The sequence below is a fragment of the Melanerpes formicivorus genome, unplaced genomic scaffold (genome assembly GCF_026170545.1).
Source record: "Melanerpes formicivorus ecotype bairdi unplaced genomic scaffold, bMelFor1.0.p_v2 SCAF_48, whole genome shotgun sequence".
Classification (NCBI taxonomy): domain Eukaryota; kingdom Metazoa; phylum Chordata; class Aves; order Piciformes; family Picidae; genus Melanerpes; species Melanerpes formicivorus.
Window position 1 is genome coordinate 3,564,900 of NW_027142400.1, and position 26,355 is coordinate 3,591,254.

The 26,355-nt window shown below is 38.1% G+C and overlaps 1 protein-coding gene across 4 annotated transcripts in view; it reads left to right on the plus strand.

Annotated features, from left to right (window-relative positions):
* The window catches only part of ASPG (asparaginase), a 47,448-nt gene that overhangs the window by 6,302 nt on the left and 14,791 nt on the right, over positions 1 to 26,355 (plus strand). For 3 of the 4 annotated variants that reach the window (XM_068160236.1, XM_068160237.1, XM_068160234.1), the window contains exons 3-13: positions 3,637 to 3,748; positions 5,913 to 5,978; positions 6,428 to 6,553; positions 7,992 to 8,075; positions 9,138 to 9,264; positions 15,412 to 15,524; positions 17,050 to 17,235; positions 19,849 to 19,962; positions 23,064 to 23,183; positions 24,362 to 24,457; positions 25,337 to 25,500. In XM_068160236.1, coding sequence (XP_068016337.1) covers positions 3,637 to 3,748; positions 5,913 to 5,978; positions 6,428 to 6,553; positions 7,992 to 8,075; positions 9,138 to 9,264; positions 15,412 to 15,524; positions 17,050 to 17,235; positions 19,849 to 19,962; positions 23,064 to 23,183; positions 24,362 to 24,457; positions 25,337 to 25,500 — 1,308 coding nt within the window. The remainder of the gene's footprint in view (positions 1 to 3,636; positions 3,749 to 5,912; positions 5,979 to 6,427; positions 6,554 to 7,991; positions 8,076 to 9,137; positions 9,265 to 15,411; positions 15,525 to 17,049; positions 17,236 to 19,848; positions 19,963 to 23,063; positions 23,184 to 24,361; positions 24,458 to 25,336; positions 25,501 to 26,355) is intronic. The other variant, XM_068160235.1, reaches the window with a different exon arrangement.

The window sequence follows — 26,355 nt, forward strand, 5'->3', positions numbered from 1 at the left end:
ATAATAAGCAATGATCTTACAATTTGCTTTGCTTCTTAACTGCTGGGCAATGATTAATAAGCTTATAGGTTTTATTTAGAGGGCAGTATGCTAATTTGAGATATTCCCCAGCTGTGATGAATGACTCTACTCCTGTAAACATGTTAACTTTGCACAAAGGATGATTTTACACAGTCATTCAAAGATAAATGGGACTATAGTTGTTTTGCTATAAGTGTAAAACTGGATATTCTTTAATCTTTGAGAAGAAAGTTAGGACATACAAAGAAAATGTAAGGTTCATTAATTTATTTCTATTTTGTGTTGAGGTCTCTGTGTAAAGCTTTTAGAAATAACCTTATAAAAGGGAGATAGCAGGAAAGGGGTAGGGGGAAAAAGAAATGAACTCTTGGTGGAGTAGTGTTGATATGAGCATACAATTTGTGCTATATATGATGATATGAAATAAAATGGAGCTCTGTTATGGTACTGTGCTTGTAACAAAATAACTTAAAAATACCTCAAAGGATTTGAAATATAGCAAAACTATACTAATATACCCTTTTGAGTCCTAAATATACTTCTCCTGACACACTTTTCCCATGAAGAAAAGATTAAAACAATTATTCACATGAAAATCAAGGTTTTAAAAAACAATCTTTCTTTCTTTCTTTGTTTTTCTTTTCTGGCACTGCTTAGTGTTAATTTGTTGTTAGTAGTGGCAATGTGCCATTTTCTCTTTTGTGCTACCTGAGTGATATTTTAACTAGGCAGTTGAGAAATATTGTGAGTTTCTCAGGAGAGAGAAAATAGGAGGATTTTGTGAACTTTGTATGCCTGTGTGATATCTTTGATCTAAGAGGAACGATACAGTCTGCTTTTAGAGAGAGGAATAAAAATTGCTATACTAGGCTGGTCTCTGGGGTCAGTATGTTGTGTTGTATTTAAGCAGCACATCCTCAGGAGTTTTCACAGATTTTTTTTTTTTTCCCAACTGACTTCAAAAGTTACTCTTAGCATGCAAATGTAATATCCAACAAGGCAGTTTTTCATATGAAATTTAACTTTCTTTGTTCCATTTGTCAGCTGTTTATGAATGAAAACTACACATTGTTTAAATGCTCTCACTGCTGTATGCAGCTGTCTTGCATACCTCATACAGGGAGCAGGTCTGTAGATATTATTAGCTGAAGAGTAGAATAGAATAGACCAGGTTGGCAGAGACCTTCAAGATAATTGCATCCAACCTATCAACCAATCCAACCCACCTAATCAACTAAACCATGGCACCAAGCACCCCATCAAGTATCCTCTGAACTGATAACTGACTCTTTTTTGCATATTTTGTATTGCTATAAATATATGCAGGAATAGCAAGTGGGAACAAAACACTATTTTGTATTCTGGGGGAAGGTAATCAACTTTTCTGTACAGTAAACACCTTATTTAGGGAACTTTTATACATCCGTGCAGTGTCCTGGTCTTTTCTTTAGCCTTTGACTGTCTACCACTGTAAGTGCTGAAATATCTGTCTTAGTTACATCTGTCAGGGAACTTTACATCACCCTCAGGCAGTGGAAAAGCATTGAGAACGCTCTGAAGGTGATCCTGTTTAAACATGCTCCAGATGGTTGCCTGAAAAGAACAAGCAGGAAGGGCAGAGCTGGCCCACCAGCAGCTTTTTGGTAGCTGTTCATTGACCACACCATGGGTGAAAATGGTGAATATCCTCTTTCAAGCTTCTGAAAGGTAGCATAAAATAGTAGTAATAGAGTTATTGTATTACTCCGAATCTTAACTGCAAAGTTGAATTTATTTGGACAGGTTAGAAAATTCATGTGGAGAAATAAGCACGTTTTGTGGGGTGAAACATGTGCTCTGTACGCAGTTCCTTTGGCTGGCAAATCAAAGGTCCTTGAAGATTCAGATCTCTTGAGATAGACAGATGGAGAAAGGGAGACTTGTGATTGGAGGCAGAGAGGGCAAACAGAAGGCTTAGAGCCAGAGCAATCCTAATGTGGTTGTTCACCATCATCATCTTTGATAAGTCCCCTGTAAATTTGGGGTCGAGTAAGATGTTTAGTGTCTAGACAGTTTTTAATCTTTGACCTTCATCTGCTGGGTAGCACACTGCATGATGTTTGAAAGTGGTATGTTTCTCAGCCTCATAGGTACTTTATCCTATTGCTTGATGTTTTGGTTTGTTTTGGTTTTGTGGGATTTTTTTTCTCTCTTGCATACTTGCTTTGTCTTGTTTTTATCCTACTTTGATTGGTCTTTTCCTAGCTGTCAAGGTTGCACTTGCTCAGTGGCCAATAACTGATTGCCAGTGGGTTGTTTATAGTCCTGCAGTCTCTGATTTCAACCTATGTCAATATTTTACGATACTTGCTACTATGACAAGCTTTAGCTCTGCATTGTAAGAGACAGCTGGTACCATGTAGCAAACTTTCTTACCGAAGTGTCAACAGGCCAAATAGGCTAGGACTGGAATTTTGCAATGTTAGCCTTTTACTAGCAAAAGCAACAGTGCACTTGAAGAACTTAACTAACTAAGAGTTATCGGGGCGACAGAGATGGGAATCAATACGGTTGACCAATATGATCAAGTATTGTTCCTTTATTGTTCCAGTGTTGGAGGTCGATGGTGCAGGCCTATGGAGCAGGCCTGTAGTGCAAGTATAGCACTGTAAAGTGTAGAAGAAACAGGAGACAGGAAAGGCAGAAGTGCGTAGCAAGGGAACTGCTACAACTTATATAAACTCGGAGTGCCTTGTTGGCATAGCTCCATTGGTTCCCTATGAGTGACCACACATTGCACTATTACAGATTATTGGTCCAACTACTAATGACACAACGAGGTTTGTTGATGCAGGTGCATGTCCTGTTGTCCCAAGATAACTGTCCATGTTTATAGCTACCAGTGTCTTGTTTTAGTTACATGCTGCAGGCACAGCACTGTTTTGCTACACTGCTAGCTGGCTATGCATTTATGCTGAGCATGGCCTACCACCATGTCAGGCTCTAGGCCTGCACTGCCAGATTGCTCACACTGCTCATTGCTGGCATTGCCACAAAGAGTTATTTCTGAAATATGAGGTCAGAGAAACTGGGAAGAGTGGATCTTCTAAAGGTCACAAAAATTAATCCCAGTCACAGCTCTCAAGAGAAGATACCATTTGTGTCAGGAAAAAATGTCTGTTTATAGGGTATTGATTTATATTTGTCAAAGGATCAGAAAGTTCTTGCAACCCTTCTGCTGACTTCCTATAACTCTTGGGAGCTTTATAGATTCCTCTCGATACCTTAGGAAGCATTTTTTAAACCTTAAGGCTTTGTATCAACTTTGCTAGAACTCAGTTCCAAACCTTAAAAAATCTGGGATCTTCTTTTCTGTCTTTAGTTTTTCTGGCCCCTCTCCATCTCAAGTTATTGTTATTAAATTTAATTTAGGGATTTGTGCTTTAAACCACATCAGTCCTTGAACTTACAAACTTAGTGTTCTGAATTTTAGACCTTTTTTCCAGACTGACGATGGGGAGGAAAAGTGTGAAAACTATTAATTTAAAGAAAAAGTCAGAAACTATGGACTGATGTTGGCATTAAGATTGAAACTTTTTTTTTTTTTCCCTTTAAACTTTTTTTCTTTCTTCATAGTCTCTCTAAGGAAAACAAAAGAATTTTTTACACAATCCTGGAGCTCTCACCACTGCTTGATTCTTCCAACATGACACCGGATGATTGGGCCAAAATTGCAAAGAAACTTGAGGTACTACTGTGTGGAATAAGAATTAATTTGCTTCAATGAAGCCATCAGTGCATCTAGTATACTTAGTAACATAGAATATTTCAGTAGTGCTATATGGATGTACTTGATTGTTTAAATGTAACTGTTATATGCCTTGCTTGCTTACTTGCAAAGTAACAAGTACTCTGCTTGCAAGGCTTGCTGATTTTATTTTTTTTCCTTTCAAAAATGTTGCAAACTCATTGAAATTATGTAGCTCTTCCAATGCTAAGTCATATCATAATTCCATACAAGAAAATAAATAGGAAAGTTGCAGCTATGATGGAGTAAGATATGTAATATGTGGGTTGATATGTTCTGAAATTTTGACTTAAAGTCACTGTCCAAAAATGTTTAATAAAATCCTTAGGTATAGGTAACTTTAAGTGAATGTTGCTTAGTTACACTTCATTTTAGTGTTGAAGTAGCCTAATAATTGACTATTAACATAAAATAATTCAACTTTTTTGTGCTTTTCTTACTCTGGACAAAGACAGACTTGACTAGCTTTGGCTTTGCAGTCAGCAGAAAAAATGCTATCCTGGTTAGGCTTCCCATAGTGGAAAATGTTTAAAGCCCTGAATATTCCTGTATATATAGATACATTAATTGTATCCTTTTCTAGATTAACAGCATCAGCATTTCTCTATGTCTGTCCCATGTCTGAACTTAGTTGTCTGCTTTTAAGAAAGTAGGAATGCAAAACATTTAAAATACTTCACACCAGGAATTCATATGTAGCTGTTGGAAATAAATAAGTGTGGCATAGTAAGATATTCTCTTCCATTGCTGCTAGCTCTGTGACAGTGAGCTTTGTAGTGTAAATTTCCATGTTTGATCAAGCTGTCGGAATGCATGTGAACAGTAAAGCTGTGCAGGCATTGATGCTGAAGATTCAGCCAGCAGTCCTTCACCTCTAGGTCCTCTAATCCTGAAACCACCAAACCAAGGATGGTGCTCCTCCTATCAAATGCGTCTTTTCAGGTCAGAGAAGAGACAAAGCTGGTGTGTTGGTGGAGAGCCTCTAGGATGGAGCATGCACACAGATGGGAAAAACCCAGGGCCAAGAGTAAAAAGCAGTGATCCCAAGGTGAACAGTGGAGAATTCACCTTTCCTCCTTAGTGGCATATTTGTTTTATTACACAAAAAGTGTTTCTTTCCTGTATGCCATGTGTAGCTTCTCTGTATATAAAAATATGCACTAAGTGTAATCCAAGTGAAAGTGCTGAGAATGGGGAACAAACTTCACTTCAACTGTCTGGCTTCAGTATAGACACTGCCACTTTGTGTTGGACATGTACTTGGCAGAGATGTAACATGCTGATGACTTTCCAGACTGAAACATACTAATGTGTTTCTGTGGGATACATCCTTAAATGCCAGCCTGATCTCTTATGTTATAAAGCTTAAACCAATCTATGTTGTTTTGCATCTAATAAGGTACATAGGGCTGAAAATATTTGTGAGTGTACTGATTAAGTTAGAGAGGGCTATTCTGTAATTTCAGCCCTTCTTGATACTTAATCTTGTTACTGTATTGGTGGATAATTTACAGCATGCTTCCTGCATTGTGCTGTAGTCTGGCCTACAGAAAGATCAGGCAGCGCTGGTGTTGTTCTGCTTGAAACATCCAGTAGGTAGCAACATGTAAGCATGAATATCAGTGAAGACATAGTGAAAGGACAAATAGAAATCTGTAGGTTAGTTTGGAGGTCACCTTATTATCATGAGATGCCAAGCATGTAGCATAAGAATTGTAAATAAAAATAAATGAAGTTCTATGGCAACTCCCCTTTTATTGCCCATGCTGGCACTTCATCTATCTGCTTTGACTTCTGTGTAATCATTTCCATATTACCAAGCTGCATTAGAGACAGCTTCTTTCACTAGTATGTTTACTTTGTGCATCACGTAATAATGTGGGGAGGAAACCCTTTTTCCTCCAAAAGTAGCAAGATGAACCACGTTAGTCATGGTTTTGCCTTTAAAAAAGCTCCTGTGTGGAATTATATGTAGATTAAAGTTATTATAAATTTCCTTTCTGCATCTGTACATGCCTGAAAGTCTAAGGGACTTTTCAAAACCCAGCAAGTGTATGTACCTTTAATGAGCACTAATAAGCCTCTTCACCTCTTTCTGCTGCAGAAGTCACATGTTGCTGCAGAGGATCTTCTCGACAGAAGAGGGCAATCTTACACTGGCAATTTGCCTGTCTGCCACCCGGATTAACTGGACATTTTTTTTTCTATACATTATGATAGCCTTAGTTTGCCTAATCTGTTCCTGTAAATGGTGTAATCCCTAAAGCAAAAGCAGCAACAAGAAATCAGACTATGCAACTAATTTGCATATGTTAACATTTCTGTTTAAAGCCATTGCTAAGCTTTTCTTAATTAGCAGTCTTCTGGTTTAAAAATGCTGCATTAATATGTACACATAGAAGAATCTCTTTGACTATTCTGTAATTGGAATGACTGGCTCTAGTGTCTAATGTCCTGTTAACCCTTAAATAGAAAACAGGATAACTTTGGGAGGAATTGTGTGGTGCTTTTTAAAGAATATGCTGATGCTTGCAACAGTGAAAATAATGCACTGTGTACCCCACTTGCTGATACCAGTACATTACTCTAACAGTGTGGAAACTGCCTCTCCATCTCCAGGAGCATTATGAAAAGTATGATGGTTTTGTGATCCTTCATGGTACTGATACCATGGCCTACACAGCTTCAGCCTTATCCTTCATGTGTGAGAACCTGGGTAAAACTGTTGTTCTGACAGGATCTCAGGTAATGGACTTAATCTGAAGTTGAATTAAAAAGTTTGCTTTCTTTTTTTTTTTTATTTGTAAAACTAGGTAGTATCCTGATTATCAGTGTGTAATTTAGTACAGGGCAGGCCTCAGGCCAGGGTGAGTGAGCACAGTGATGGTCAAAATTAGTGAGAATTGATGGGCTTACCAGCTGAGGATCTGCCCCATAATTTTGTCATTAATGACTTTACAACTCTGTACCAAATCAGACCAGTAGTTCATTATGTCTGGGACCAGATGCTTCAGAGAAAGATACAAGAGCCTCTCATTGGCCATTGTGTATTAATCAGTTTATATGAGAAAAATCTTCCCAGCCTCAGGTGGCTGCTGGTTGTTAGCTGCCTTTTTTTCTTGTAAAGCCCTGAAGCTTACTGCTTTTTGCTTCATCAGTTGTTGTCCTGTTTAATATTACTCATTGGTGCATTCTTTCGTTCTTTCCTTTTTTACAAAAAGCATTAGATGCATTTTTGATGATTTCTGTTCCACAAAGCATGCAGTATGAGCTGTTCCCTTTCCTCTAAGGACTATATTTATTAATTTTCATTCTCTTAGCTGGAGATCAGTCCTTTGCATATTGTCTGAGGGGGAGGGATTGTCTTACTAGAATAGCATGCTTGAATGTAAAATACAGCTCTAATCACAAAGAAGAGATGAAACATCACACTGTAAAATTCCCCTCCTCCATTTCATAACTTCCCTTTCACATGTGGTCTATTTGAAGTCAAAATAGAAAAGTCTAGTGGGGAGCAGGCTCCCACTTAATGTTTTGACATGGGAGAGTCTAGTCGTGATACATCGTATTCACGGTTTTACTTTCTTTTTGGCTTTATTGCTTGAAAATCTGCCTGACATATGATCCAGCAATGGAGCATGTGATGTTTTTTTGTTTTTTTTTCATTGCTAAAAGGACATCTGACTCTTTTAATAGATTGGCAATCTGAAAAGACAAAGAAATCAGCAGACCAAATTTCTGGTTTTCATCTTGTCCTTTTGGTAATAACTTGCTGGCTCAGTTTTTCTATCCTGTGAGGAAAGATGGTGCAAGAGAGCTGTTGTGAAGCCCGTAGTGGCAGTTTTGTATGATCTAGAGGTGTTACTTTTTCTCTGTGCACCCACTTCTTCTCTGTGCCGGCTATTTTTTGTATTTTTCCTGAATCGGTCTTTTAATCTGCTTAATCACACTACAATCATCTCTTGATTAGCTTTTTAAGCACTTAAAGAATTCTGTTTAGCACAGAGAGAAGTCCTGCCATCTGCTGCAGTCTGAAATGGTCTGCAGAAGGAAACTTTATTTGTCATAGATCGTTGTTACCTAAATTATTCATGTACTTTTATTAAATAAGTGGAATATGTTTTTTTCTGCTTTGTAGGCTTTACATAAAGGACAGAGTGTAATTTCAGTCTCTGCTCTTTAGGTGCCCATATACGAGTTGCAAAATGATGGCCGAGCCAACCTTCTGGGGGCACTGCTGATTGCTGGGCAGTTCGTGATTCCTGAGGTCTGTTTGCCTGTGAAGACATCTCAGAAACTGCATTTCTTCCTCCAACCAAGACATATACTTACATACTCAAAGTATCTGGTAGGCAGAAAGGAATTGCACTTAAACAGGAAGATAAAAGGATTCCACTGAGGTAACAGGCACTTACATGGCAAAGCACCTGCTGTTTTCTCACAAGCCATATCCTGTTTTGCTCATATACAATCTGTAAAGACCATCCAGTCTGAAATGTAGCTTGAAGCAGACTTGAAATCAGAGGTTCCCTTGCAAATATGTGGAATCTGAAACACTCCTAAGTCAATTTTAGAATTTCAAAGTAACTTTCAGTTAAAAAGTCTCTCCAGAAGTGGAACAAGCGTATTCTCCCTCTAATTCTTGAAGACTGAAGTGTCAAGGATGTTACATACAATGGAATGAAAGTACCTCCATGGTTTCAGCACCCTGCCTTTAAAGTTGTTGCTGTGCAGCCCAAAAATCAGGAGACAAAACTGGTCAGGTTATACCTCATTTCACTTGTGCCATGTGCCAAAAGCTGCTTCTTGTAAGACAACAGCAATAGCTGACTGACCAAGATCTTCATAATTAATAACAGCTTTGAGGTATCTCTTTTCCTTTGAATTCCACTTGACAAACTTTAAGAGACTTGACAAGGGAAGTATTTATGAGTGGCAACTCTTTTGAAAGTTGTCCTCATTTTCACCAGGTCTTTTGTTAAGGTTTTGGACTATGAATTTAAATATAACTGATGGGCTTTTTAATAAGTCTTATTTCTTTCCTCTATCTCTGAAGTGGACTCAGGCAAATTTGCTGTTTGCTAGACTATGCCTCCTGAGAGGATTACGAAACTAGTTAGCTCTTGACTTGTTTTGCTCTGAATTCTTAAACCAATATGACAGATGTGCCAACTCTTTTTGAAAGGGTAAGATCTGTAAACATCTGCTAGCCTCCAAGTTACTTTAAAGATTTAGAAAACACTTTATAAAGGATGGACTATAGTATTTATCTACTGAATCTTTTAATTACTGGCTTATTCATAGACCTGTTTCTTTACTTGTCTTGCAGGTGTGCCTGTATTTTTATAATAAACTGTACAGGGGAAATAGGGTGACTAAGGTGGATGCTGGGAGTTTCAATGCCTTTTCCTCACCTAACCTGCCTCCACTTGCAAATGCTGAGGTTGATATTACAAGTAAGCAACATCATCTCTTAAGCCTTGTAATTTATGCCTCATGCAATAGAACTCTAGCTGAAAAGGATCTGTGCCTATGTAGTTGAAATGCTGGGTTTGAACTCAAATATCTTTGAAAGCACTGTAGCTTGACTTCAGTTTATCTTCTCTGAAACTGTTTAAATATTAGTAAGACTGAGAATTTGTGACTCAATTGCATTTATCTATTGCATATAGATGTGAGCTAGACTGACTTTGACTAAAGATCCAGGCTAACCAGGGGAAATGTTGCCCCCATGTCATGAAAGTGCTTGCTCTGAAGATCAAAATGAGGGAGTGAGGACTAAAAGAACAAAGAGTTTAATCTTGTTAATGACCATGCTGGATTCCGAGATCAGGCAAAAGAGTCATTGCGGAGTACTTGCGGCTTCAACAGACTCTCTGTTTGATGCATGTGATTGTTAAGATCTTTTACCAGATGTTTTGGATCTGTCTAAATTGCAATCACACTGAAAAGAGCAGAATATGTGTTGTGTGATGTTGGTGTTTTGGTTTTTTTCCTCAGACTCCCAGTAATTTCTGTGTCTTGATTTTTAAGGAGGGGGGAAATGGCATGAAGATTTCAGTACCTATTTGCAAAGTCGTTAACACATAGATGTCTGTTCTCGGATAAATGGTACCCTGTCTTTGTGGGGGGGAGAAAGGAGACACATTTGGAACCTAGCCAAATGAGTTGACAGAAAAAAAAGTTTAGAATTATGTAAACTACTTTTGGATAGGCTGGGAACGTTTTAAAGGAGTAGAACTTGGTGATGGTCTCCTTTATTACAAAAAAGAAAAAAGGGAACAGGAGGAGGTTTCCAAACTAAGTGGGATTAGTGGCAGTAGTTGATGTAGCTCTGTGCCATTCTGAATGGTTCTTACTAGTAGAAAGACATTGTACAATTTGGAAAAATAAACTTTTCCTTTCCAGCTAATGAGTGGGAGTTCCTTAACAAAGTTTCACGATCTGAGTGATGTGTTTATAGCAGCCAGATACAAACTGAGAAAGCCTGGGAATACAGTAGTGGTCTGTAAGACATCTCTCAGGTAATGCTGTTGTGTTACTGTGCCATGGGATCTGAAATCGACAGAAGTGCTGTCAGTTGATTGTTGCAGTTGATGGGGGAGAATCTTTCTTAGGTTTTTATAACTGTATCAAATAGGGTATAAATAAATTCTGTTTACTGGCTGATCAATGGTGAAATCAAGCTGCAAATTGCATGCTATTTCTCTCTTGGATTTGAATGAACTGTTTTGTGATTTCTTGCCTACAGTAGAAAAAGAAGAAAGTTAAGTACTTCCCCTGTCCCATTTTGGTTCCCATTATCTTTTCAGTAGAATACCCCTTTGAGATCAGTGGGGATTTCTGACTTAAAAACTAATGGTGTGATAAGCTCTCTTTTTATTTGATTATTGATAGTTGATTACCCAGTTAGAGTAGCATCACTTACCTAAGATGACAGTGTCAGTATTGAAGGATTGTTTGGCTTTGAGAAAACATAGTTTATAGTATGAGTAATCTACTAGTGCTGCTTTATTTTGTCCAAAGTAATTGTGTGAAACATTACTGTCTCTCTTGAGTTTGCTTGTACAATCCTTATCCTCATAAGCTTTCAGGGAGACAAGGAAGCACTTAGGCTTTTGTAAACCAAACAAATCTAACATCGTACAACTTTTTTTTGTTTCCATATGACTTTGTGTAATATTTCCTAATACTCTTTAGATGTAGTTCTCTTCATAATTTATTTTAGCCATTTTTTCACCCTCTTGCCTCTTCAGGTGAGGCCCTCAGTATGGATATCTGATCTCATCAACTGACTGTGTTCTTGACCCCATCCTTAACTGTTAGAAACACCTAAGAGTCCCATTATCCAGGTTTATATGAGCAAGTTTTTCAGCTTCCTCAAGAATTTCAGTTTAGTACACGAAACTCCTGTAAGAAGTAAGAAATTGTAATTTACTCTCAAGATGAAACCCAGTGCCAGTGTTGGAGTTTTTTTTCAACAGAAACAGAAATCTGTATATGAAATGGACAATATAAAAATAAACAAAAATATTTCTAAAATCTTTAAGATTTCTCCCATATTTTGAAAACAGAAGAGAGGAGGACTGTTTCTCTTGACATGTAAAGAGTCTCAGTATATTTCGTAACTGATTACCCTCCTCTGTTCTCAATTGTTCTAATGAAGCAAATGTGAAACTTGCATTGTTATTATGGCTGGACTTTCTTCATCACACATGTGTGTAACTCCTGGGAGTGGCGCACATGTACGGGACTGTATGAGCCTTTTGGGGCTCCTCTACTCACCAGTCTCATTAGAGAGAAGCTATTTGTCACTGGCCATGTCTGTGTCTTGCTTGGCAGTTCTGGTTATCTTAGTAAAAAGCTCGAGTCATTTATATATTAGGGCAAATGCTTGTGCTCTTCACTGAAGTGCTTTTTGGGCCTCCCCACCCCCACCCCAAGCAGGCATGTTGAGTCTTGCAACACCACCATTCAATTTAAATATTAATTTCAAAAGGTGTGTGTGGATTGTTTTATAACAAACTACCAAAAAAGGGGGTCTATGTTTACTGCCCTTCTTCAGGAATTTGCACTCATGGGCTAGCCTGTGCTCCCCACCCCTTGGATGCCACTGTGAATTGTAATGAACACTGGGGCAGCTTATATAATGGCAGGGCTTGCCCATAGCCCTGCAGAGAATGATGAGAAGAAAGCATTGCTGTTTGTCTGGAGCTCTGCAGTCACAAAAAGCTGTATTTCTTGTTTGATTTCATAACTCAGAGTTCAGCCACCACTCCTAAGGGAGGTGTCGCTCTTAGTTATAAGTTAAAACGTGCATTGTGGCACAGGGCATAGCGGGGTTGTGCTGCTTGCTAGACTGTGTGGAGCTGCTCCTCGTTTTTTATTTTCAGTCAGGTTGATGCTTTTTGTTCTACACTAGCCCTATCACCACAGTTCTGTGTGTGAGAATAAAGCTGAATAAGACAAATATGTGGGTTTAGAGATGTTATTTTAAATGCTGTAGTGCTTGGTAGGGAGGGGGAGATTTGGAATAGCAGAGTATTGTTTGTGATGGTTTTGTTTGGAAGAATAAACAAAAGGCCTTAATAGCTTGAACACAGTCTCCTTCAAGAATGCAATATTTTCTATCCCAAGCCACTTTGGATACACTGTATAAATAGCCATTACCTCTTTGTTTTATGTATATTGCTTTAAAAACTTTCTGGTCTGCAACACGAGTAGCTATTTTACATTTGTTCCTCAGCTTTGTATTGATTTTTACATGATGTGGGACACCATAACAGTTAAACTCTTTACAAGAAAAGGCCATCCAAGTCAGAACAGGTTACTGTTTTTCCTGTGCCAAAAGTGAATATCCTTAATTAGTCACTCTAATCCATAGGATAAAAATCTCTTATGAACACCAATATATGCCTTTTTTTGTATTTCACCTGCTTATGTATGAATTTCTTACTTAAGAACTGTGATTCGTAATATTTTGTTGGTTTGGTTTTTATTTAAGAAAAAAAGATTGCTGTGTATGACCATAGGCTTCAAGACAGATATTTTATTCATTATAATATAGATGCTTGAACTTAGCTATGTGACAGAAATATTCTTCCTGTTTAGGAATGTAATCTTTGAGATGGAGGATGAAGAGTGTGTTCTAAATTTCTTTTTCCCCTGTGTGGTGTTCTGCTTCAGTTACAACAGTTCTGAATAAATCTGAGATGAAGTCAGGCTCTAATGTGTGTTTGTCTTTGGCTCTTGCATCACACTTGCCTTTTGTTCTGCTTTTTGGACTCATTTGTCTAATGGAAAACTGACATCTGTGGAGCCTGCAGTACCAAGCATGTTACGTAGGCTGACAAGGTTCATGACCAAAAGAGTTTTAACTCAGGGACAATCTTTAGTTCATTCCTTTTTTAAAAATACAGTTTGGAATTACATCACTGCATTATGTCTACATGCATCACATTTATCTTGAAGATAAGACATTATTTGGTATTGTGTGCTCCAAGTGTACAGGTATAGGCCTGGTCTAGGTCTGACTTCTGAACCTATCCTCTGATCTCTCTCCTTGGTCTGCTACCTTTGGCAGTATATTAGTGATCCATGTCAAAGCAGGTTTCCTCAGTTCATTCTTCAAGTTTGTTGCAGGCATTAGGGATGCTAATAGATGCCAAACATAATATGCATTTGTGAAGTTTTGGCAGGGACTCCTAGCTTGTGGAGGATAAAGAAAAGAAAGCTCTCATACAATTTTATTGCCATCCCTTCTTACAGAGGAGGCTGCTTGTGAAGAATTAATCTTGTTTATAAGGTTGAAAGGATTGGCTATATTGCTGAATACTGCTGCTTAAAGCACAGTGCTCATGAGTGGACATGGTTAGCCAGGCTTTAAGCAGAACAAATGTGCAGCTTTCTGCACTCACCTGTATAACTCCTGCAAGTCTCTAACTTGCTCTGGAAAGCTAATGGAGGCCTTTAAGAGCTGCTTGGCTAACTACTAAATCCAGCCAGGTGGTTTAAGTTCCATTCAAGCCAGCTTAACACAAAGAAAGGGACTGTAGAAACTATCTATATTTCTATTCTGCTATTCCCAGGGCATTAGGAATCAATGTGCTGAAGCGTGGCTGATTGGACAAATGCGATGCCGAGCCACCTGAGGCCTGTTTAACAATGTGTGCTACTTTTTTAGAAAGAACATACAGAGGCTCTAGATGCTAAGATGGAATGACAATGAGAAAGTTCATAAAGTCTTATAGTGTTAGTCTGTTAGTCTTATAGGTGGCTGCTATTTCTGTCCTGACTTAATGGACTATGTAGTTTTTAGTATCTCTGTAGTGGGGCAAGGGAGCAGGTTTTAGTGGCAGCTTTTGAATGTACTCTTTGGCTGGCTGCTGATTCTAAGAGATTGCAGCAGTAATTGGTGTGAGTAACTCTCCTCATGGCTGAGAGCAAGTCAAATTTATGCATGCAGATCTTTTATCTGTCTTGCTGCTTGGGAGTTTCTCCAAAATCTAAAAAGCTTAAATTGTAATGGGAAAACGGGTAGCTCTATGGCATGGTCTGCATTCACTGAAGCATGACTCTTCGAGCTCTTGGCTGCTGTTTGTTAAACCTATTCCACTGCCTTGTAGGAGCCATCAGTATAACCAGTGCTGCCCAACTACAATACTGAAGTAGTGTAATTTTGAAATCAATAATGCATGACTTGGCTTCTAATAATGCAACACAAACAATTAGTTAAACAGCTGGCTTCTGGCTCTAAATGTATAATCGGAGTTAATTGAATCCTTGCTATTTTATTTAATTGTTAGTAACTACCTAATAAACTCTGGAGGTGATTAGCGGCAATAGTAACTGCATTTGTCATCTCTTACGTCTGGGAAGATGAAGGTCTGTTTTCTAAACATGAATCCAGACTGGTATCTGGCCAGCTACGTAACAATGAAGTTTGGGTCAGTGTGTGACAAGTAAATATTGCACCTATGTTAGACTTGCACAAGATGCTGTTGGTTGAGACTCCCTGAGCACTCTGAACTGGGAAAGCTGGCACTAACAGGACATGTTCCACATGTGAACTGATCAGGTCTAGTACTCAGATGCTTTTTTCAGCTATCAGACTTCTATTTTGAAGAGATTCAAAGAGAGGTATACAGTTTTGTGTCTGACAGATCATCCTGGTCAGTAATTGTAATTTAATTAAAGTATCTATTTTGGAAGTCTTTGCTAAAAAATGCTATTAAACTGAAGCAAGCATACATGTTAAATATCTCCTTGAAGAGCACTAACATAGAAATACTGATGAGTAATACTGATGCATCTTGGAATCTAGACTATTTTGGAGTTAAAGTGAAAATATAACACAGTTGAGCCTGCCTGAAGTATAGCTTTGAGGATGTATTTTGCGGCATCTAACAAGTAAGGCGTGTTGGATCAGCTGCTGTGGCTGCTGTCTTAAATGTGTCTTAATTTCCCCTTCTCAAAAATGCTGTCTTTCATGAATGCCCTACATAAGAAACAGTTTTAAAGACAATGTTGTAAATGCAAAGTGTTACAAGTGTATTTATTATAATAACTTAATATTAAATTTAAAAGGCCATTTTTCTAAACAGTAAACTGGGAAACGGTGTGGAGAGCCAATACCAAAAAGAAATTTCGAGTTCACACCAATATGAACAGGAATGTTGGGCTTCTGAGAATCTTCCCAGGAATCACTGCTGCTGCTGTAAGTTTCACCACTTCATTTTGGAAAAGGGGTGAGATGATGCTCAAAAACTTGATTAGTGAGTTGAAGTAGGGTTAGCAGTATTGTTTGTAGTAGTGGTTGGGGTTTTGGAGGGAAGGGAAAGGATCTGTGTCCTTCTGATTAATGTTTTTTGGAATATCAGAGCATTCAAAGACCGTTTTTGATATGCCATAGGCTATTGATAAAGGTTTTTCAAATATCATTTGTCTAAACCACCTGTGTTTTCAAACTTAAAACAGGGCTCATAAATAGGTCAAACGTGCTTTTCCAGACAGGTTCAGCAGGCTAGAGTGACCATGGAAATGCTCTCTTGCTGCGTATTGAGACACATCAATAGCTATCTTGTAAAAGAATACATGATATGATGGGTGGAGAGAAGTCTATTTCTGCAACTCATGCTTCTTTTTTAAGGTTCATTTTGTTGCACACTGGTGGTTAACCCATGACCCTCAGTATTCATACAGAGCTGGAAATGAGAATTGGAATCTTTTTGCCTTCTGAAATTATTTTGCAGAACTACAGTTTTAGGTAGATTTGTCTTTATGGTTTTGTCTAATACTAGCTCCATTAAACTGACTGGTCTTTTGTGGCTCTTGCCATCTTAAATTGAATCCAGTAGTTTAAGCAGCATTCCTCAATTATACTGTAATTCTTTTTAGGTGGCTATGAACAGATGGAAAGGGAGAGGGGTGGTATATTTGCAATAAAACTCCAACTGCAGTTAGCCTCATGGGGGGTTGCGGCGTATTGCATTTAGCATATGTGATCAGCAGGGAAACGTCTAGGTTGTTTAAAATACATCTATCTAGGAAGAGGACTTTGCTAGGCATTCTCTTACAGTGAGGCACAACAGCAACCTCATTAACAACTGGCCCAGAATATAGTAGTGCCTCTTCCTTTTTTTGACTGCATTAAGTTAAATCAATGGGGTTTTGAGTTGAAAAACTACAGGTTTCATTAGAATGTTCTTTCCTAAAACCTGAGACGCTCTCTCATAGGCAGACGTTTGTTAATAAAGCTCTTTGCTAAAGTAACCTGTCTGGGCAAGGTGGGCATTTTCATCTCAATTAATAATTCTACATTTATTTCATAAGTGTAAATCTACCTTTTTGTTCTGCTGTGGTACAATGGTATAGCCAGTTCACAGCACTTTTTCCCACTGAGGTCATGACTGTAGAAAATAGTAAATATTTCAAATCTATCCCTTTTAGGAATTTTAAAGGAAACTACACAGTGAAATTTACTTTCTTTTTCTTTCTTTTTTTCTTTCGCCCTTTTTTGTTTTTTCTCCTTCCTCCTTCTTCAGTGATATGCTACATTTTGGAAACAGGGAGCATAGAAGGGCATGAGAAAATTGTAAGCCATGAGAACCTGTAAGACTAGAACAAGAATAAACCTTTTTAAACTCTGTGCCATACATTAAAATCTTAATGTGAGTTAAACGCACTTATCTCTCCCCCCACTCCTCCCCTCCCCACCCCCTTCCCATTTTATTATTAAACAGGTAAAAGCATTTCTTCAGCCTCCAATTGAGGGCATTGTACTTGAAACTTATGGAAGCGGCAATGCCCCAAACAACAGAGAAGACTTGCTGGAAGAACTGAAGAAAGCAGCTGAACGAAAAGTAGTGATCCTAAACTGTACCCAGTGCTTACGAGGGGCTGTTAAAACAGTCTATGCAACAGGACAGGTGAGAGCTGTGCAATGATTTCAGACTCTACTGCTGTGCAAAAGAATCATCCCACTGATACAAATTGATTGTGTACTTCTAGTAGTCCCAATATATAAAACCAGATTTATTTAATGTATGCAAGGAAGTGTCTTTCTTGCCGAATAGAAATCAGTTGTGTTCAACCCATGAAAGCTAGCTTAAAGCAGGATTTGTGCAGGTACTATTCAGGGCATTTTGTATTGAGTTTCTTAATTGTGTATTGAGACATGGCTTCACTGGGACTAATAACTCCAAGTCATGTAAGAGGATGTGTTGCATATAGTAGTGTGAAGGAAGCTGGTTTAACTGGCCTTTATAAAAAGGCTACCCACTAAGTAGCTAAGAAGCACTGCCAGAGGATGATTCATCCCCCTGTTTTAGACACCTGGTTTTGTTGGGAGCAAACACCCGTCTGGCAGAGCCAGCCTCTTCATTGACTGTAAGGCAACCTAGATAATCTAGTCTGGTGCTGGAACCTGCCTCTTTAGTATTGGTTTTGACACTGCTTTAGATTTTATTTGCTTCAGAATCTCATATTCTGCTATGAGGAGAAAGAAAAGGAGACTGTAAGATTTTCTTTCCACCTCTTCGGTATCCAAACTCAATGTTTTCTGAATTGGACAGTCATTTGGATATTGGTAAAGCTTTTGCTTAATATGATGGATATGTTTTGAAAAATAATAACGCTTACAAAGATCCTGTGCTCTGTAGCAAATACAGTAAGAATACATAGATTATATAGAACACTTCACACAGAGGGAAGAGAGCAGTAAAGTCAATAGAAAACATCAAACATACTTGAAAAAACACTATGAAAATGTGATTTTCTGATTAAAGCGAACTGCTAAAATGCATGGAAAGAAGTACATTTCCCCCTCCCCTCCCCGTACTCTGGCCAAAAGATTGTCCTAGTACACACCACTAAAATGGCTTTTGGTGCTCTGATCCAGGCTGTTGATATGCTGAACTGAAAAATTCTACTCTGGTCTTACTGAGTGATTGTAAGACTGTGTGGCAATGTGTGCACTTTTGAGTCCCATTTTTTTATATGGAGCATGTATTATGTTGCTTCACCATCTATTGATGGAGGCTGGCTTATTTTCTTGGCATCTTTTGAGGAAAATGCTTACAGAGCCAAGTTCTGTGAAATTACTTCATTGTTTCATAAGAAGCTGCTTGTGTATCATGGGTGAAATCTTGCAAATTGCTGTATTGTTAACTTTACTTTGTTTTTTCTTTAAATAAAATCTTCTGCAGACCTTTTCATATGGCTATGCCATTTTCTACTCATTGAAGCTAGCCAGGTGGGTCAGCTGAGTCCCTGGTTGCCCTTGAAGTGTTCATTTTAATTAACTTAATGTCTGCCCTGTGATCCATCTGCACGATTGAAACTTAAAATTGAGGGGACTTTAGGTATAGGAAGGAATCTGGGAAATCTCTTCCTCCTCTTCTTTCTCAAACCTGCTGAAAGAACTCTAGCTGTTCTTTGGCTAGCTCTGCAGTACAGAAAGTATTTCTCACCTTATTTGTAGTATTTTCTCATGGCACTCTTAAAAATGTTATTCTGAGTCTCTTAGAGGTGGTTAATGAGCTGATTAAGGCTCTGTATCTTGTTAAAAATATTAGTTAAGCTACAATAAGCTTCAAAGTTGAAGTTTATATGCAAGGTATTTAGAGTAAAATGCAGTGTAAAGAACCTTCTGTAGGATGCTTAAGTGTAAGACGTCATATTTTGGCAACGATGAAGATCTGTGGTTTAGAGAATCCCGAGTATTTGCCCAGGTACAATTCAGTGACAAGAGATCTGAGATCTCCTTTGTCTTTGCTCTCTTGCTTACTGTATATTTATGGGGCTTGCTGACCATAGCAAAGATCTTTCTGCTTTTAGCTTTGGTTCAGATAGTTGGGGTTTGTTTTTTTTGTGGTGTTTTTTTCTTGGGTTTGGTGTTTGTTGGTTTGGTTTGGTTTTTTAACTACCAGAATGATAAGATAAGCAGGTCATCTTTTTTCAGTTGTTCTTGTCAGAACTGTATAAATTACATACTTTAGTTGTACATTGTAAATCGTACACTGCTACTGCAGCCTGAAAGGATCTTGAAAACACTCCTGCTGTGAGCAAAATGTAGCGCTGGAATTCATCCAAAGCAATGCCCCATAAAAGAATGGTAAATATGTCTGTGTGAGAACAGCCTACTTGGCAATGTTCAATATGCCACTGGGTTAAAACAGTAACTGCAGCTTTTCAATAAAGGGAATCTGACAACTCCGCAGACAGCTTATATGGAAATTGTAACCTTGCCCTGTAGCATAGTAAGTGACCATGGAAAGCGTTTGAGTGAATTCTTCAATGTTATTGCATGAAGAGGAATTTAAAGTAAAAGTAATCTTTATTCTGCTGTTTCTAGTATTTGTTTGGCATTTGATAACTAAATTTACAAAAATTATAGTGTCAGTAGGAGGGGCAAGAGAGTGGAGGCAGGGGTGCGTACTGCATTCTGTGTAGCTGCTCATCATTCTTACATCTTTTTAATTCATGCATGTATTTCAGAATGCTGTGCTAACTGGAAGCATTACTCTTTTTTTTTTATTCAGACTCTTGCTGATGTTGGAGTGATTCCTGGAGGTGATATGACACCAGAGGCAGCCCTGGCAAAACTGTCATACACTCTCAGCAAGAGTAAGCTTAGCTGGGAGGAGAAAAGGCAGGTAAATATTTCAGTGTGACCTTGAAAGGCTTTAACTTTCTCATCTACTGTGCTAACTTCTTGTGGTAGTTTCAGGCTATGCCTGGAAATTTTTCCACAGATCATTCACAGAAAGCAGTAGAATGTAAATAAGTCACCATTGGGTGTAAAAAGGAAAATAATGATAAGCTCTGAATAATCCCATTGGACATAATGTGAACATTACATGTTTTTTTCCTTAAAGAAGGTACTGTCAGGCAAATGAACATATGTAGATTGGAAGAGAAGAGTTCTCTGCATAAGTCAGGTGAAGACCGTGACTGAGCCACAAAAATACCATATTTAAATGGTAGTAGTCTACCTTGGACATATCTGTGATAAAACCCTATATGTGGAAATTCACATGGAAGACAGAATCTCAGCTCTACTGAAGTCAGCAGAGATCTTGTCATTGATCTTAATGTGGTAAAGATTTTATCCAAGACTCATTCACATAAAGCTAATTCTGAAAATTAATATTGCCTAGAGCTTCTTCCTTTACAGTGTTACTCATGGTGGTGTTAGATTTTTTTTGTTTCTTGAGAAAGAGATACATTTTACAGACATAAAAAATGGGGGATTGTTATATGAACCATTTCCAATTTTAAAATCACACCACCTTTAACAATATTCTTACTGTTCCTTGGTGCCTAATCAAGGCTTTTTTTCCCCAAAATGATATATTTTATGTATCATGTTCCTTTTATGCAACTAACATAGCTCTGAGTTAGATAGGGGAGTCATAATCTGCAGGAATGCATGTGTTTCTGTGCTTGTATATAGTGAAATCATAATCCTGACACTCTGGGAGATTACATCATGATGAGTCACTCTCTAGACTTAAGCACTGCATGCACATGTGCATCTTATGATGGTATTTTGGTTTTCTTAAAACAGAAATTTGATCTTTATTTCATGCTCAGTATCTTCCAGTCAGTTAAGGCAAACATATTTGGATACCTATGAGCCTAAGTACTACTTACCATGCTTAGAGTTTCAGACTTTGAGCTTTCAGTTGTTTGCTAAAGCCCCAAGTCTGAAAAATGAGAGGAGGAAAAGCTGCGTGTTTCTTTTGATGAGGATGGCAAGGGCATACTCTGTGCAAGACCATGCTTGACAGGTGACAGTGCTGTATGAAGAGTATTACATGCATTTATGTATATACATTTTAGAAATAGGCTCTTCACTGATGCCCCTTTGATACACTCACTGACACTGGAACATACATATACTAGCCTTTGGGTTTTTTTTATGCAGACTTTACTCTTCTTATACAGAGGATTATTTGACCTGAGACAGGAGAAACTTTCCCAGCTGGCTTCCTGCCTAAATGTCTGAGTCAAAACTTAATTTGAGGTACAGTTTGCTGATGTGAGATAGCTCAGCAGGTGAGGACTTGGTGATAGGACATTTTAGGTACACAAGGTAGTCCTGCATCTTCACATGCTGCCCTTCAGAATGTGCTGCACAGTGTTTGGGTAGTGGTGCTGGGACCTCTCTTATGTGCTTTGAAAAACAAAATAACTCTTGCAATTTGTTTGAGTTAAGCAGGACCGATTTTCTCATTTGACTCATTGTACAGACCCACAAACAATTGTGTTGGCACAACTAAAGGAGCAGCACACTGCATTGCCTGGGCAGGAATGAATGGTAGAGGCCAGGAGAAGAAGAAAGCCTGGAAATATGTTGTCTGTGGCAATATCTTCAGCTAAACATATCACCAAACAATAGTCTCCCAAGAGACGAAAGCTCTCCTGAAGCTGGCGTGGTTATTTTAGGATTCTCTTTCAACACGAAGAAGCAAGGAATGTGCCCCCAGACACATGCAAATGGCTGCAGAGCTGGTAGGACCGAGTAAGGCATGTAGGGCTTTGCACTGGGTGCATTTAGCACAGGTGCCAATTGCTAAGGTAACCTCTACAAAGCAATGATCTCAACCTGTCAAACACCAGAAGTGTGCCAAAGCAGTTGATATCCTCTGAGTTGCAGGTAGCTGGGACTATTCCAGCAGACAGCTACAAGTGTTGTCAGCACTGGGAGTTTTGTGTTGTTGGGGTTTTGGTGGTGGTGGTGGGTTTGTGGTTTTGGGTTTTTTTTTGTTTGTTTGTTGTTGTTGTTGTTGTTTTTTAATAAAGGGCATGCCTAGACATAAGTAAACCTGGGGCATTCCTCTTTCCAACATCACATCTGTTTCTTACAAACTTTCACAATCGTGCATTTAAAATTTCTAATTGAAATAACTACATGCTTTATAGCTGCATCAGCAACCTTTGGTGAAACAGTGCCAGTATGTAGAATTGTCAGAAATCAGGAAAGCAGTTCCTTAATAACTGGCTTCTCTGTCTGTTCTCCAGGTCACCCAGAACCTGTCTTTTGGAATATTTTCACTTCTTTATTGCCATACTCAAGCACTTTCTACATAGGATTTGACTGACTTTTTGGTTTGTTTTTTTTGTTCCTGGTTAAGTTGGATGTGCCCATCCTGCAGCCTGTTACACGCCTGGTTTAATATTGAATGACTAGTACTACTGTAGATTCTGCATTTAAAGCTGGCTCTATGGCCAGATTTTAAGAACAGCTAATGGAGCTGTTTGAAAATCTATCAAAATACATGATCATCCACAGGCAGCACTGAGCTTTGTTTTGAGGCCTATGTACACTGTCTGTGTAGGAGTTCTGAGGTTTGGGAATGCTAGCACAAGGCAGCATTTCAGAATATTCTGGTTTTCTGCCTCACTCTGCTAATTATTCACTATCTTTGCCTTTTTAAGTAGGCTGCAGCTTACCCCACTAGGAAACTTTTGTCTGCATACTCTAAAAATTGGGGTGTTTTGTCATGTGCTTATTTTGGTTTCTTTACTTTGGAAGAAAAATTTAATTGCCTGTCTCTGTTTTTCCCTCCTTTTGTCTTTTCAAAATTGCAATCTTCATGGGACAGTAACTATTTCTTTAATCTTTTGTCTGCATTCAATTAGTTTCCATAATTCCCCCCAAACAATTTTCTAACTTCATCCTAAGTTTTTTTTATTAAACTACTACCGTATTTTTCTCTCCTAACAAAGGATTTGATTGCTTGTTTTTCAGATGCTGAGTGAGAATCTAAGAGGAGAAATGACTGTTGTACCTAGAGGAGCCAAGATCTCGCTGAGAGATAGCAAGTTTATTCAAGTGATTGCCAAATCTCTAAGTATCAGCAGCAAGGAGGTATATTCTTAAATATTTAAAATTGAACTGATGTAAAGCTGTAAAGTCAGTAAAATGAACCTAGCTTAAAGATGAACAGCAAAGCTGAAAAGAAAATGGAACATTGGACCTTCTTTATTATTCTTTTTTTAGTACAGTGCCACAGCTAACCAGTTGGGTTAGGGAGAAAGGACACAATCACAAACATAACATTAAAATGTTCTTAATTAAAAACATACCAAGTTTTTTTTCCCCTGTCTTTGTAGCTCCATCTTGAGTTTATTTTCTTGTCTGTCTGGTTGCAATAGCAAGTCTGAGACAGACAGTTGCTGTAATTCAGGGTATCAGTAATATAAAAAAGTGCTTTGTATTTTTGCGGTCAAATGCATTGACAGTTTGGAGCAATCCAAATTATAATGGGTAAAAAAGCTTCATTGTACATGCACTTCCAGAAGGCTGATACTGAGGAAGCACTGTACTAGCCATGGTTCAGTTGATTAGATAGTATTGGATGATAGGTTGGCCTTGATGATCTGAAAGGTCTTTTCCAACCTGGTTCATTCCATTCCATTCCATTCCATTCCATGTGTAATTTGTGGTGTTTAGTATTAGTCCTTCCCAACTAGAAAAATCAGAGCACACAGTATTTGTTGAGGTAGAATCATTTGCTTTTCTTTTGGCTTGGTTTCAAGGAATATGGGATTTCTAGTAGCTAATGAGTACTGAATGTATGATTCTTCAGTATGTGTGAGAAATGGGAGAATATTTAGGAGGCCTATAGGTCTTGCCAGTGAAGGCTTGGAAGTACACAGTTAACTGAGGAATGACATAAATGAAGTTGAGCCAATCTTGAGGAGACTGGACTATATGTTTTTTTCCAACTTCTACCAGCACTGTTTCACTTACTGTACTGATGTGTAACTGTGGCAGCACAGAGATGGCAATTTGTGCATGCACCATAAATGGTATATGTAGAGATCAGGTAATTATAGTGATGCCAGGGAGGATGTGAGACCAACAAACTTTAAAATAAGCCTGAAACTTCTTTCCTTCCAAAAATTAAGTGCTACCATTTTTTAATATCCAAATTACTAATTTGGAAACTCTACATAAAAGTTAGGGCAATGTTTTTTTATTATTTGGACATCATTGACAGTAGAGGCAAGGATATTAAATGCTTAATTTTATTTGTTTTTCAGGAGTTAGAAGCTGTAAGAGATGTTTTAATTCCACCTTTGGCTTGTGCTGCAGCTAAACTGGGTGACATAGATGCACTAAGAGCCATAGCAGAAATGGTAATGTAAAAATAACAGTTTGTACAAAATAAGTAATTTTTAAATAGGGACATGTATGATGGGAAGAAGTCATGCTCACTGGGAAGCAACTACCTAAGTCTTATAATCAAGGTGCTTTGACTAATAGAATTTGTTTCTAGGCTCCTCAGTCTTTGCCTTTCAAAACTGGTATGTTTTTTCCCCTACCTGGTTCTCAACTGTTTACATTTTCTTTTGAACTGTGAAAATACAGGTAAATTAAAATGCAAGTTCTTATCTGCTAACTTTGGAACACTTTAAAATGGTTTGTGCTGCTTTCTTTCATTTAATTTTCTTTATGCATATTCATAATATCTAGCTTTTGGATGTAAATCTCTTGCAATTCAAAAAAAGAATTGAAAATGCTATTTATACAAAACACAGTGCAGTGCTAATTCGGGATTTTGTCTCTTGCCATAGCTGTAGATTGGGTTATACCTGAAATAAGAAGCAGGCATTTCCCTGTATCATCTTACACACTTCCCTACCCCCCTCTTTGCTTGGTATATCCTACTCTTGAAACTTGGGTAATTAGTCTCAGGAAAGGATTAATATGTCTTGAAAATAACAAAGTAAAGCAACTAAAATTGGTAGACTATAGGCACAAAGCTATGGTATGACATACTGGAAAATAGAGCATATCCAAAGGGTCTGTAATAAGAATATACGTGCAGGGAAACATGCAGAAGGCAGAATAAATATCTCTTGGTGCTAAAACAACAGTACAAGATAAGCTTTAAATTGACAAGCTTAACACTTTGGTGGCAGAATTAAAACATAGTGTGTGCATCTGCTGTTGTACCAACAACTCAATGTGTAGTCGTTGTCTTCTCAGCATGTGAAGGGTCTGTTCTTTTGCAGGGTGGAAACTTGAGCTGTGGAGACTATGATGGCCGAACTCCACTTCATATTGCAGCCTCTGAAGGGCATTTACCATTAGTTGAGTATTTGTTGACATCTGGGGCCACTGTTTATGCTAGAGACAGATACGGATCTACCCCACTGATGAACGCGATCAAGTTCAGGTAACACCACTCTATGTAAAGTTTATAAACCATTTTGGATTTAAAGTCCATCCCTGCGTTTTGGTCTTTTTGTGTCTTAGCAGTCATATGTAAATGTTAGCTTCATTTCAAAGGATGTGACTCACCTAAATTAATTTAAAAAAAAAAATATTAAATGAAAGCAAACAAGTTGGTATGCATGCAGAGTTTTAGCATAAGGTAACTTGTGACTGCCTTCTCACCAAGACTTCTTTGCCTGATTTCAGGGCTTCACTCTTTGTTATGAGGTTTCCTTGTAAAATAGAGGTAAAGTGATTACTCCCTTTTGACTGTCAGAAGTGAGTGCAGGACCAGGGGTTGTCTGTTCTTTCTACCTTCCCCTTTTTCCATCAAGACCAGGCTGTTTCAGTTGGTACAAAATATACCAGTAGGTTGTCATGTTTTAATCTTTCCCTTCCACCAGTGCTTTCCTGAGTCTCTTGCTGGATGACTTTTAAAAATTTATTTATTGTTTTTATTATTTTTTTCCTTCCACCCACTCATAATTATATGGAATAGCTGCATGGCTCTGCCTGCTTTGTGGATTTCCTCTTCCTGTTGTTCTGTATGTCAGCAGTTCTTGAATGGTGGTCGTGGACATGCAATTTACTGGTGGTCTTCATGTTGTGTAGTTCTGGGGAATGGTTGTAGTACAGAACTTAAAACTTAGCAGTTATCAAAATTTAATTTAAAAATACTTACTTTATATAGCCTGGGAATTCATAGAGCCATTGGTCTTCTAACATGTTACAAACTGCATGCCCTAATCTCTCCTTGTTTCTTTGATCCACTTTCAGCTCCTTATCTCATACTCAGTCTGTATGATGGCAGGAGAGA